The following is a 15,177-nucleotide window of genomic DNA, read 5'->3' as shown; positions in this document are numbered from 1 at the left end:
CTCTACACTGTAAATCGTAAGGGTCTGTAATAATCGTAGAAACATCTTTCATAACCAAGTACCTTTCCATGCCATATTTGTTTCCATTTGTTGGTTTCGTTAGCATAAATTCGTTAGCATAAATAACAAAATTGTATTGAGCTCACCTTCTTTCTCCCATTTACTTACTCACTGAAAGGAGGATAGAATCATACCAAAATGATTTTCCATGTTCAGTTTTGTCCATTTCTCGGATATTGTAAAAATAAAGTTAAATGTAAGCCTCCTTTTCCTTTCCTATACATCCAATTCTATCATCCTTCTGCAAGAAAGGAACTGTTTCACATAGAAAAAGTTTTTTCGTACTCAAATACTTTTTGATGCCAAATTTGGTTTTAGTTGCTCGATTAATTTTCGAGAAATGCAACAAAAAATGTATGGAAGCCCCCCTTTCCCCTTTATGTCTTTCCGCTGAAAGAAAGGTAAGGCTTCCATTAATCATAGAAAAATTTCTCGTATCCAAATACCCTCACATGCCAAATATGGATCAATTTGCTTGATCAGCTCTATATATATACTGAAAATTGTAAGGAAAACCTCTCTACCCCCTTTTCATCCACCTCTTTGAGAACTACAACAGCAAATGGAACCAAATTTGGCATGGAACAATAATTGGGTACGTAAATGCACTCCTACCAACTATTCATAGAAGCATTTCACGTACCCAAATATCGTTCCATGCCAAATTTGGTTCCATTTGCTGTTGTAGTCCTCAAGTTATGCTGTACAAATTATATGAAACTCCCCTCCTTCTTTCCTTTCTCCCCGCTGGAAGAAGGAATGGGTCTCAAACAATCATTAGAACATGTCACGTTCCCAAATACCCACCCATGCCAAATTCGATTCCATTTGCTTAAATAATTTTTGAGTTATATAAAACATTATAGAAAGGCCCCCTCCCCCCTTTATATCTCCCTATTGGAAAGAGGGAGGGGTCCCGGATAATCATCGAAATATTTTTCGTATCCAAATACCTTCCCATGTCAAATTTGGTTCCATTTGCTTTATTAGTTTTTGAGTTATGTGTAAAAATATGAAAGAGGCCCCCTCCCTCTTTCTACTGGAAAGAGGGAGGGGTCTCAAATAATCTTGGAAATATTTTCCGTATAAAAATACCTTTCCATGCCAAATTTGGTTCCAATATCTTGATTAGTTTTAGAGTTATATGAAAAGTTGTAAGGTAGCCCCCCTCCCCCCTTCCTATCACTCCACTGAGAGGAGGGAGGGGTACCTTATATTCATAGAAATATTCCCCATTCCCAAATACCCCTCCATGCCAAATTTGATACCATTTGCTTGATTGGTTCTCGAGTTATGCAAAAAATTACCTATTGTTTGGAAGGCCCCTCCCCCCCTTCCTGTTAGGGGGAGGGGTCTCAAACCATAATAGGAACCTTCCCCGGCCTCCAATACCCCCACCTGCCAAGTTTCACGCAAATCGGTTCAGTAGTTTCTGAATCTATAGGGAACAGACAGACAGACAGACAGACAGACAGACAGAAATTCATTTTTATATATATATAGATTCAGATGGCATTGTTTGATCGAAATTATAACTTATCAAGATATGAGTGCTTCGAGAATTTTTTTTCAATAACTGTCCGCCAACTGCAACGTTTAAATAAGTCGTGAATGCCAAAAAGATGGTAAAACGATTATAATCGAAACAGAAAAAAGTCAGTTGTCTGGATTTGGATCTCCATTGATTCCAGAACCGGGTCTCCAAAATGGCAATCCGAACCAGTGTATTTTTGCATTGCTTTCTATGGTGGGGAGTGAGGTATGGGGCCAGTGCTTGCTTTTTTATGATGGTCCCTTAGGCCCATTTGGGCCCTTTATTTTACTTTTAATTTTGTTTTTCTGTACGACTTATTTCGTCTTACTCCCGCATATGTCCATCACCGTAGAATTTAACATCTGACTCTTCGTTAGAATCCATCACTTTTTTCTTATGATCCTTGTCAGGATTATTCCTATTTTCAAACAGTCTGTTCGATGTATTGTATTGCCATTTTCTTCAAAAATTTTAAATTCATATTGTCGTTGATGCTCGTCGGTAGGTTCTTGAACATTCTTAATCCGTTGTAGGAAAGAGAGCGTATACTATTTCTTTTATAAACAGTGACCACTATTTAATTGCCACACTATGAAATTTCTCTAAATTTTTAATCGTTGGGTAGAATTTAATGAAAATTTGGTTGGATTAAGTTCATAGAGCATTGTTTATATCCTGCATGTTTCGAAGTCCTGTCATCAAAACTCGTGGAAATGGAGTCGAAAAACAGCTCGTGCGTGATGAAATCTTGCGCATTCATCACGAGAACAAGGATCTCTCGCATCTTTCTATCGCTAAAATATTGGGAATCACGAATTCCACGGTGTCGCGTGTGATTACGTGATTCAAGGAACGATTGACCACCGATCGGAAGCCCAGAAGTGAAGGAAAAAGTATTCCGTACAACACCAAAAACCACAACCGCGTAGATGGGGCCATCAACCGAAACCGAACGCCTCCGATCGGGATGTGGCTAAGAAGCTGCACCTAAGCCGAAGTTTTGTCCAGAAGGTCAAAACTAAGGCTGGGCTTCGAACGTTCAAGGTACAAAAGGCCTCTAATCGCGACGAGAAGCAGAACAAGTCCGCCAAAACCCGTACCAGGAAGTTGTACCTTAACATGCTGATGAAAGTTGAAAGTCATGGACGACGAAACATACGTGAAGGCCGACTTCAAACAGATCCCCGTCAACCTGTTTTTCACGGCCAAGGATAAGTTTAGCGTTCCAAAGCATGTCCGCACTCTGAAGATGTCCTCATTTTCGATTAAATTCCTGGTTTGGCAAGCCATCTGCACGTGCAGGAAGCGGAGTGCACCTTTCGTGACCCTGGACACGATGAACGGAGGGTCTCCGAAGAAGTTGTATTATTTGGATACACCTGAATAAATTTTCAAACTGCCAAGCTTCCAATAGTGTCATATTGACACTCAAGAGCAGATTAGGGTTAAGTTGGTACTACAACATCAGTTGTCCTTGGTACTATAAATATTAGATTGGTGCCAGCGCCGAATGACAGTTTGAATAAAAACTTCTGTTCGAAAATGATAATCTCTTTGATTATCTTAGCCAATTCAGGAAAAAGATTCTCGCTTGTCCAGGTTTTATATTTTCGCTTTTAAAGGTTTTGTCCTAAAATAAACATGGGACCTGACGATTTTTATTACTATAAGAGGTTTCTCACTTATCCAGTTCTCGATTATTCTAGTTCGACTATATATGCCATGACCGGGATTTGATCTAAGGATGGAGTAAATTACTTGAACTTCGACCACTAAGCAAAGCCGCTGGTTCGCTGAAAACCATATCAAACGTATCAAACATCTCGATTCCTTAGAACTGTAGGTATTTACTATAGGTACTTTTGTTTAAAAAGGGGATCTCTTTGTGCCATTATCTCCTCTACCTTTCTCAAATTGCATACTTTACTACGCTGATTCATACCGAAAAATGAATTTTCCAGATTTCTCTTCCGCCTCAATCAAACCAAAAATGGAGCCGTCACCTTGGCAACCCTTGCGTATTGTCGTAGGCGGAAGGAATTCTGCCAAATCGTGTTTATTACATTTCATGGCTGAGTAAATTTTGTTTACGTGCGCGTAGTCGAGTTGGCCGGGAACTTTCCACAATCCTTGGATTCGGTGAAGGATTATTTAGCCGAAGAAACGGCAAGCTCCGATTCGGTTGGATGAACCTGAAATTCACGTATTTTTCGCAAGTGTTGGGGCATTGTGTATCCTTTTTTCCATTGACAAAGTTGAAAAAACCCCACATTAGCAGCATACACATCATGCAGAGATTTGTTGAGTCACATTTTTTATGTTTCTTATAATTCATATCCGTGGCCCTTGGAGCCAAAGGGGTATAAGTGCATAAAAACTTATTTCGAGAAAATTATCCATACAATTTTCGAAAATTTGTACAATTCGTCTAACGTAAAAGTATGTCAAAAAATTCTAAAAACCTGAAAAAATCAACAAATATAGTTTGAAACGCGAAAAATTGTTTGGAGTTATTAACTCGAAATCTATATTTTTGCAATTCTCTATACTTCTTTGTTGATTCTTCATTTCATTACTTAAGATTTCTTCAAATTTACGAATGACAACTATAGTAATTAATTTTTAAAGCCTTACCGTTATTAAAGTAAAAATAAACTGTACACTTACATGATTTTTTCGACTCGCTAATGGGATATTTGCTGAGGCTGGCGATGGTGGCGTAGGAGCCACTGTTGGCACTCGGAGGTCGCCCCAGGGGATCCAACCGGATGAACACATTCTGATGGCTGCCATATGCAGCTGTGGTGAAGCTGGTGCTGTTGAGTTGATTTGAAAGGAAAAACAAACACAGAAGATGAGGAACGGGGAAAATGAGTAAAATTTCAATGCATTAATGGGCGAGGTTAAGTTTGTTTGACTTGAAACATTAAAGCTGAAAAGGTGAATTAAGTTTATTTTAAAAGTTTATGAGTATCAAAATGTGCAACTGGTCGTAATTTAAAAAACTGTTATTCTTAGGAATAGTCATTTCATACCAAGTTTACAAAGAGAAAATTTTAATTAAAAAAAGACTTTGGATTATTACATTTTTATTAAAATCTGAAAGGGCGTCCGAACACAACCGATTCCGGTGAAAAAATATGGACAAGACAGACAAATATGTTCATCCCACAAAACATGGTCTCTGGTTGTGTTTTACAAAGGAAGGATGAAGAATTCGACAACCGAAAAAAGACATAAACCGAAAACCAGTCCTAGTTCCAGCTGTTGGGGTAACACATGCTTCAACATGACTATGTTATTGAAACTCTTGTTTTTTTCTCGATGAAGTGGACATCTTTATCCTGGGATAAGAGGGATATATTGAAAGTAATACCAACCTGTGATGTAATTTATTGAGTTTGTGTCATATTCGAACTAAACATACAGATTCATTTTTCCGGAAAAAAAATAGGAATAGAATTCGAATCATTTGACTCACTGACACCTTCAAACTCTCAGTCATTACCCTCAACCACCAACAATTTTCCTGAAGTAAATAAAAAAAAACACCAACACCTCAACCGCATCATTAAATCACGATAGGAATTCCTGTGCATTTCCATCAATCAGACAATATCTTTCAATTACACTGTTACGGTGAGGGTTGTTTTTTTTTCATTCGCTCGCCATTCCCCAAGGGACTAGAAGCAACTGTACATAAATTGCTTTTGATACATTAACCCCTGCATGAGGATGGAGAAAAAAGGAACATTTCTCCCGGTGATAAATTGTATCAGACTGTCTGGCATCGCTTTGTCAGGAATGAGTGTACTGATAAAATTAAACGTGAAAACAAAAGTTTAAAGTGGGAGATCAAATATAATCTGAAGTATAAAATGAGATTTGTTGTAAATTAACACTTTTAAAACTATCAAAAGAGAAATCAAAATAATATAAATTTTTGAAATGTTCATGCAGTTTAAGTTTAAATATATCTCTATATGATTTAATATTCTTTTTCAGAAATTTTTCTACTAATTTTAACACACAAAGCATCGCAAAGGAATCTACATAAATTTCTCTATCTCGACAACTGCTGAATCAAATTTTACAAATTTGAGTTTTTCAAAGATTTTTTCAATGTCGTGGATCATTAGCAGCGTAAAGTTTCATTTAAAAATTCACATCTTAAAAAATATTCTTCATCTTGGAAAGCGAAATATGAGTTATCTCGTGCATAATCCTAAATGTGACAAGACAACAGGTACTAAAATAAATTATTTCATCATTATTTATCGGTTCATTATAAAGTGTTCAAATTTTATCAATCATCAATCAATCCTTCTCATTATCCTTTCAATATATACAGTTGCGTTCAAAAAAGAATGAAATCGCGTGAAGTTGTGCACTCACTTCCAACTTCGACAAGCTGTCATTTCTCTCTCGGTTGATATTTTTTCATGAAATTTTCACACAATCTTGTTCAACAATCCAACTAACGTTCTGCAAAGTTTGAAGACTGTACAATGACTGGTAACACAGATACGGCTATTCCCGTAAAAAAGGGAAATTTGGAGTTGCTTCACTAAACCTGCTGTATCTTGTACAGTTTTCATTGAAACATCTTCAAAATTGGTCAATAGATGCTAGAATGTTTGATCAAGTACCAAGCCAAGTTTCGTCAAAATCTATGAACGTGATCAAAAATGGTGCCGGGTAGAAAATGAGGTTCATTATCGCCCAACAGACGATTTCATTCTTTTTTGGACGGATGTTTGTATTGAAAACGTTTATCAATGTTTTCTTGGTTTTCTCTTTCACAAAATCAAAATTTATCACAAATAATCTTTTAAATTGATAGGAACTTCATTCTTGCTTTTTTTAGAAATAGAAATTGTTCCAACAGAACTGGTACTTAAACACAAGAGCGAATAAAATACTCGCTTTAATTGTGTTTCAAATTTGTTTATCAGTATATTTAGCAGGTCGTTTCTGAAACACTGTTCTTTTTATTTTGAACTCTGTTGATACATTTTCTATTCCTAAACCAAGCACATTTGAAGTTCCTATCAATTTACAACATTCTGTCTGATAAATTTTTATTTTGTGAAAGAGAAAATCAAGAAAACATTGATAAAGATGTTTTCTATATAAACATCCGTCCAAAAAAGAATGAAATCGTCTGTTGGGCGACAATGAACCTCATTTTCTACCCGGCACCATTTTTGATCACGTTCATAGATTTTGACGAAACTTAACCTGGTACTAGACCAAACATTTTTACATCTTTTGACAAATTTTGGAGGTTTTTCAATGAAAACTGTACAAGATACATCAAATTTAGTGAAGCAACTCCAAATTTCCCTTTTTTACGGGAATAGTCGTATTTGTGTTACCAGTCATTGTACAGTCTTCAAACTTTGCAGAACGTTAGTTGGTAGTTGAACAAGATTGTGTGAAAATTTCATGAAAAAATATCAACCGAGAGAGAAATGATAGCTTGTCGAAGTTGGAAATGAGTGCGCAGCTTCACGCGATTTCATTCTTTTTTGAACGCAACTGTATGTATAACAAATTTTATCAACTATGTTAAGCAATAGATAAAGAAACTAGGGTATACATAATAAATTTAAAAAAAATGATCATCTATTTTCTTCTTGAGCGGTTAATCAAACTTCTGAAACTTTGATTCCTACCCCAGGAAATATTTATTTATAAGCATTTTTTTCAACGTAGTTGTTATATACTTCTGAGCTTGATTAGTTTATGTTAAATTCATCATTTTCTTTAAATATCTTTTTCGCGAGTTTATCATTTCAGTTTGATTGTGAGATTTTCTGTATATTTTAAGTTTATCAGCTCAAACGATGGACTGAGCACTTCGAACAACTCTTCCGAGTCACGAATAGCGATGGCCAACAGAACCCGCAGCTCGAGGCGCCTACAGTAAGTCGCATAAATGGCGTCAACTCGGAAGCGCCCTCGCTGGCTGAAATAGAAGCGGCAATCAAAAACATGAAATCCAACAAAGCACCTGGGATCGATTGTATCCCTGCTGAAATGCTGAAAGCCGACCCTGCCCTGTCAGCACAAATGTTGCACCGTCTTTTCGCTGACATCTGGGATACTGCAACATTCCCGGCCGACTGGATGCAGGGTATCCTCGTAAAGGTCCCGAAGAAAGGAGACCTGACAGAGTGCGGTAACTGGCGAGGCATAACGTTGATCTGTACAACCCTCAAAGTACTCTGCAAAGTGATCCTGAACAGGATCCAGGAGAAAATCGACGCTACACTCCGACGGCAACAAGCTGGATTCCGATCCGGACGATCATGTGTGGACCACATCACAACACTACGAATCATACTGGAACAAATCAACGAATTCCAGGACTCTCTTCTGCTGGTGTTCGTTGATTTCGAAAAAGCATTCGACCGACTCAACCATGAAAACATCTGGGCGGCTCTAAGGCGACGAGGGGTCCCAGAGAAACTAGTCCATCTCATCGAAGCACAATACGAGGCATTTTCGTGCAAGGTCTTGCACGACGGTGTCTACTACGCTACTTTTTCTAATCGTAATGGATGAGATTCTGACTGGATCGATCGACTGTGCACCGAACCGAGGATTGCCGTGGAATCCTTCAACAATGGAGCATCTGAACGACCTTGACTTGGCTGATGATATTGTTTTGCTCGCCCAAACGCAACCGGATATGCAGAGCAAACTCGACGACCTCACCGAAAGTTCCAAGGCAGCAGGTCTCAAAGTCAATGTCGGAAAGACCAAGTCGATGGAGATCAACACAGGAAATCCCTCCAGTTTCATGGTAGCTGGGCAACAAGTTGAGAAAGTGGAGTGCTTCCAGTATCTTGGTAGCCAGATAACGCCTGATGGTGGTACCAGGAAAGACATCGAAACCCGGATCAGAAAGGCCCGATTTGCGTTTGCGAGTCTCCGAAACATCTGGCGGTCACGCCAGATCTCTCTACGAACAAAAATCCGAATCTTCAACTCAAACGTCAAATCCGTATTGCTGTACGGGTGCGAAACTTGGTGCACATATGCGGTGACGACGCGAAAACTGCAAGTTTTTGTAAACCGCTGCCTGCGGAATATCATCCGCGCTTGGTGGCCTGGCAACTGGATCTCGAATGAGGAATTACATCGTCGGTGTCATCAAAGGGCGCTAGAAATCGAGATTCGGGAACGTAAGTGGAGATGGATTGGGCACACGCTGCGAAAAGATGAAAACGAGATTTGCAGAGAGGCGCTAGATTGGAATCCAGAAGGTCATCGAAGAAGAGGCAGGCCCAGAAACTCGTGGCGGCGAAGCCTAGCCGCTGAAATCCGAACTGTCGACGAAAATCTTGACTGGGACCAGGTGAAGACGCTGGCTCCGGATCGTCAACAGTGGAGGTCTTTTACCACGGCCCTATGCACCGGAGGATCGGCGCGGGATCATTAAGTAAGTAAGTAAGTAAGTTTATTTTCCAAAATCTGGATTTGAGTGAAGATAACGAAAAAAAATAACTCGATTATGAGGCACCAAGAAATATCAAAATCTGGCTCTGATCATTCTACCCTACCTTCCCCCCCCCCCCCCCCTTATCAATTTACTTGTGAATAAGTATATTTCAAATTTATTTATTTTTTTCACTTACAACTTTTTAATATTATAGAAGAACCTAGATTCAGAATCCTGTTCCAGTTGAAATTAATTATGCTTTATTTTATAATAATTTCCAACTAAACCCTATAAATTAGTTGAAAAGGCAATAGTTTTCACAAAAATCCATTTGGTTTATTGAGATGTTTTTGTCATTAGAAACATTCCCAATTTTTTTTTAATATGTTACACTAGTTTACAGCATTTTTGAAATTAGTAAACTGAAGGTCATTTTTAACGTAAAATCGGACGCTGAATCCGAAAATGAAACTCAAAAAAATCTCAGTAGAACCATTTTTGAGTTATGTTCCGAATATGAAATTTTGAAAAATAAAAAAAGTTCGGGTACTTAGATGAAAATATCTTGGACGGCATAACAGTAATTTGAAATAACTTTTTTACTTCAAGTCCAATCGTGTTGCAGTCTTCGGGTGAAATATTTGTCTGATCTTAGGCTTTAAGAAAATCAACCATCAAAAACAATCGGCTAGTGATGAAAAAAGTTATTGATGAAAAACCAGTATTTTTCGTTCCTCCCGGGCAAAATACCTTAAAATTTTATTCACATTTGAGACTCAAGCAACCCCTCCTTATGGTCAGATCTTCCTGAAATTTGGCATGTGAGCTTTTGGTAAGCTAATAAATAATTTTGGCTTGGAGCGAGTGAGATTTATCATGTTTCATTCTTCCTATACAATGATAAGTGTACTGCGGTTCGTTAAATTATTAAAAACTACAAAAAAATACTGTTATGGTAAAGAAGCCATAACTTCTTCAATTTTAAACCGATTTTGATAAATAACCACTTGAAATCATTATTTTAAATTAACATTGAAGCGCAAAAGAAAATCAGATTTTTTAAATGTTACCATCGAGTCTAAAACTTTCGCTGAAACAAAATTTTCTCTAAAAATTGTTTTTATATTTTTTCTATCATAAAGTCACTAATATCAACAATACTGTTGATCATGCGTTATGCCGTCCGAGATATTTTAATCTAAGTATAAGAACTTTTTTTATTTTTTCAAAATTTCATATTTGGAGCATAACTCATAAACGGTTCTACTGAGATATTTTTGAATTTCATTTTCGGATTCAGCGCCCGATTTTACATTAAAAATATTGGTCAGTCAATCAAGTTCACGTTTTTTGTTAAAAATTTTGTAAACTAGTGTAATCAAAGCTTTTTAAAAAATATATTTGATAAAATTAGATGTTCTTATTAGACGCAAAAGTCAAGGTTTCTCCGAATTTATGGATAACCCGAAAGAACATATCTAATTATGATTTGGAGTCAGAGCAAATGTATGTTAAAAAGTTGGAGAAATCTAAAAAAAAATCACAAAGATAGTTTGAAATATGAAAAATTGTTTGGCATCATCATAAGACCATTTTTGCATTCAAAGCCTTTTGGTTTAAAGGGCCTCAAATGGTGAGCGGTTATAAATTCATATTCAAATCCACTAGTTTTCAGAATAATATTTAGAAGTGATCATTTTTATTCTATCAAATCTGAGGATTCTTTTTAGCCTAAAAAAACGAGAAATCATTGAACATTGGTTTTTATTTTATTTTTATGATTGGATTCTTCTCTTAACGTTAACCTCTGAATATATATTTTTTTCAGACTATGAAAATAATTAGTGTTGTTCTCGATAATATTAAAAAAAAACAGAAATAAAAAATTATTGTTTGAAAAACATCAATTTGAAGTTAAAAAAGCTCAACTTATAACAGCATTATTAAATATCTACCTACACAATATAATTTTTTGGGAAATATTTAAATACACTTTCTCTTCTAAGTATTTGAAGTTTATCATCAAGTGTAAACCTATTTTTCGAATAACTAAAAGAATAAGATTATTTGTGTTTATTCTGTTTTTCATCTTATAATCTCATGATGCAGATTTTTTTACTGCAAGTCTGCGATAAGTTTTTGTGAACAGTTAGCCTCAAATTCTTAATTTATAAAAAAAAAATACTATTTTAGCTTTAATTTGACTAGAAAATCATTGTCATTACAATGATAAACCTTTTTACGTAAGCCATTTAACAAAATAAAAAACATTAGATTTTATGCATCAATGAGCAACCAAATTTTGAATTCTTATAAATTTAAATTTTCAACTATATTTTCCATATAACTAATATTTATAATAAATTATTCATCCATTTTCAATTCCGATAAACGAAGTTTTCTTTCTTCTTATTTTCAATAGGAAGTCCATATATGAATTCAAGCTTTCGAGAAGGCTCTAGATTCAAACTGAAATTCTGGAAATAAATCTTTGATTATTTCATTGACATCAAATTTTCTTTTCAGTTGGAATAAACGTGTTAAAATTATTGATTTTCATTGAAACTTAATTTAAAGAAAATTTTTGATATCATTTTATAAATTTGTGATGGAAATTGGGGATTTAATGTAATAAACCGACCGACCTATTTCAAAGCTTTCTTAACTTTTTTTTTATTCTTTTTTGCACTACACATAATGTGATCCGTCTTACACTTAATTAGATTGTTTGTTAACTGATTTATCTTTTGCGTTTCCCTTCGGTTCCCGTAAAACGCTCTTGTTCAAAAATTCTACTCAGTTTTTTGTCTCTCATTTACACGAACGCTCTGAAAAACCAAAATATTCCGAGTACATGAGACAGAGGTGCCAGGTGTCCTGATTTTTCAGGATTTTCCCAGATTTTCGAGAAATCGTCCTGATTTTTAAATTTGTTGTGATTTGTCCTGATTTTTTAAAAAATGGTCTTTAAAAAGTACTAAGTTTTCCTGATTTACAAAAAATATCTCAATTCAAATGAATTTAGATTAAAATTATCAGGACTTCAAACAAATCTGTAATGTAATAGTTTTACTAATTCAATTGATGATAATCTTTGGTCCAAATAATATTAAAATGGTGTTTTTCCTTAAAAAACTACAAGCCTGCCAAGTTTCTGATCACCTAAGTTGCATAAATCAAGGTGTCTAAAGTACCTATATTTCGACCTTATTTATGCAAAAACAGTAGAATAAGTGGCGTCCTGAAAAATCATGAATTTTTCTTTATGCTATCCTGATTTTTTTAAAAACCAACGGCATCCCTGACACGAGAAGAAACGCTCTCTCACGAATAAGTGTTCCCAATCTTCTAGCCAAGGTTACCAACATTTATTTTTTCAAAAATCATGGACTGGTGGAGTAAAAATCAGGATACTTTAAAGTAACGGAAATTTTGCTCAAAGTGATGACCTTTTTTTTGGTCGTCGTTCCACATTTTAACTTTAACAATGGTATCTACTGCAATTTCTTACTACCCATTTTTCATCGCATTTGCAAAAAATCAGGCAAAACGAGGCTTATTTCAAAACAATCAGGGAAATCCATTGGCTTATCAGTTTGTCAAGCTGAGCCTCGAAAAATCAGGCAAATCCTGAAAAATAAGCCACACTGTTATCTCTGCTTTTAGCTTTTCATTTATCGTTTATGTCATCAGGGATATTTATCTTCACTTTATTCCCTACAGACTGTGCATTGTTGTTTTAATTCTTGTTTTTAATAATTATTTTGATTTCAATTACGATTTTGAATAAAACATATTTTGAATTTGGATGTTTCATTTCATATGTGATTCTAAGGATCGTTTTTTATATTCAATGAAAACAAGTTTGAAATGAATTTCAACAAAAATACTCTTCTGATTTCGATTGACGTTCGACTGATTTTCGAAATTTTTGAAGATTAATTTTGTCTTGGAACCTCTTTGAAACTTTTGTAGTTCTCTCAAGATGAATTGTTGTGAAGATTTTATCTTAAATTCACCTTATTTTTGTTTCTAATAAGGACTAGAATATTCAGTAATTTTTTTTTTTAATAAATCTAAACTCATTGCGTGCTTTAGCTCTCACAGATGTTAAGTTGGATTCCGGTTGAGATTACCAAACAGTTGCCCCGGCAAAATTACTTCTCAGAAAAGAAAAAAGATGGTGAAACATATGACAAAACATCGACCCTGTTATCGAGGAGTTAAAAGAGATATGTTGTAACAGTGTCTAGATTTTCAGATGATCTTAAAATTTATGTAAATCGGAATAAAAAGTAATTTTGAGTTGATGAGATATTCTTGTCTTTTCTATATTTTTTTTATTTATAGAAGATTTTACCCAACTTTGTCATTCGTCCTCTTAAACGGAGTGACAATCAGAGGATTCGATTTTGATTCCTGGTCGATACGATTTTTTTTTAATTCAACATTAATGATCGATGCATTTTACACTTAACGGTAAGTCGTAGATTCATCAAACAAAGCAATAACAACATAATGTATATCTTTTTGTAGAATACAAACAATTCACACAAAATCACACTTTATGTTTCTGGTGCTTTGTTTGGTAGATGATGCTTCTAGACGTATAATGCAAAGATAAAAATATTCGATCATGAAAGGCAAATGGGAAAAATAATCGCCACGATCAGGAATCAAGCTCGAGTCATCTGACTTCCTCTCCGACACTTTACCAATAGGCTTGATAGTCAGGTAAAAACGAGTTAAGCTGTAGCTCTATAATTCAGTTGCATTCGCTGCTAGACTCTACGGCAGAAAACGCTCATTGTGCCCCGATAGATGGTGATCTGTTCGCCCTTAGTCAACAAGTAAAAGTAAAAATTCCTTCAATATTTATTATAGTGAAAAATAAAAAAAAATGATGAAAATTCAGGATCAATGTTTACATCATGTTGCGATGCATCATAAAAGCTTCTTTTCCAGTGCTCAAAATTTAGAATACTTTTTTTAATATTTCTGTTTTGATGAGATTTTTTGGGTGAAAAATTAATACTTTAAAACTACAAAACTGTTCCTCGTGAAAATTTATTTGAGAAAAATACGTTTTTCCTTAGAAAATAGGGCTGCGTATTATGCCCAGGGTGCTCGTTATGTCCTAAAAATAAGATATCAGCTTAGCGAAAACCAATGCTCTGATTTGCGTTTAGAGTGATAGAAGCTCATATTATCGCAATATTATTGTTCAATATATCTTGAGTTAACTTGTCTGTCAATAAATATGCCAATGTCCCTTTACATATTCGGGAGGTATACAAAAACAGCTGATAATAATGGGTATCAAAATACCCTTCCTACATTTTTTGTTAGGTTAAATTTGGTTAAAATTAACCGAAAACATCATCTTAAGCTAATCTTGGGCTAAAAGAACTGAATCTGATAGGAATATTAAAAGAAAAATCCAAAAATGACCCGATTCATCCCCTTTTACGGTTTTTGTTGTGATTGTGTCTGAGAGTGTCCAGTCCATCCTGGGAATTCTTGATAGGGAATTCTCGGGAACCGATAGATTAAATCCCGGGAATTCTCAAACATAAAAAATGAACTTAATTTTCGTAAAATTAAACTACCTATTTTTTAAATTGCGACCCAGAGATGGGTCTTGACTCAAACATTCAGTCAGCGAAACTTTTTTTGTAGAGAAATGAATCCAACTTAGATGAAATTTTAGGGACTAGATAAGAGAAAATCGATGTTGAAAAACATGCGAAAAAAATTCGCCTTGTCTCCCGGTGAGACTTGAACCCACACCTTGCGCCTCTCCGGGGCCCATGTATTAACATTCTACTACAGGAGACCAACCTGGCGTATGAATATTATACTGGTTGAGTGTCGATGTCTATCGGAATGAAGGGAATAGTTCTCCCATGTGATCATAATCATTTTTCTTGGTCTATTTAAAAAATGATTATGATCACATGGGAGAACTATTCCCTTCATTCCGATAGACATCGACACTCAACCAGTATAATATTCATACGCCAGGTTGGTCTCCTGTAGTAGAATGTTAATACATGGGCCCCGGAGAGGCGCAAGATGTGGGTTCAAGTCTCACCGGGAGACAAGGCGAATTTTTTTTCGCATGTTTTTCAAC

The 15,177-nt window shown here is 35.5% G+C and overlaps 1 protein-coding gene across 2 annotated transcripts in view; it reads right to left on the bottom strand.

Annotated features, from left to right (window-relative positions):
• The window catches only part of LOC129758738 (tyrosine-protein kinase RYK), a 441,697-nt gene that overhangs the window by 200,721 nt on the left and 225,799 nt on the right, over window positions 1-15,177 (bottom strand). For both annotated transcript variants that reach the window (XR_008740054.1, XM_055756340.1), the window contains exon 7: window positions 4,262-4,410. Coding sequence is in view for 1 of the 2 variants with exons in the window: in XM_055756340.1 (XP_055612315.1) it covers window positions 4,262-4,410 (149 nt within the window). In the remaining variant the exon portion in view is untranslated. The remainder of the gene's footprint in view (window positions 1-4,261; window positions 4,411-15,177) is intronic.

The sequence above is a fragment of the Uranotaenia lowii genome, chromosome 3 (genome assembly GCF_029784155.1).
Source record: "Uranotaenia lowii strain MFRU-FL chromosome 3, ASM2978415v1, whole genome shotgun sequence".
Classification (NCBI taxonomy): Eukaryota; Metazoa; Arthropoda; class Insecta; order Diptera; family Culicidae; genus Uranotaenia; species Uranotaenia lowii.
This window is presented reverse-complemented; position numbering and strand designations above follow the sequence as displayed.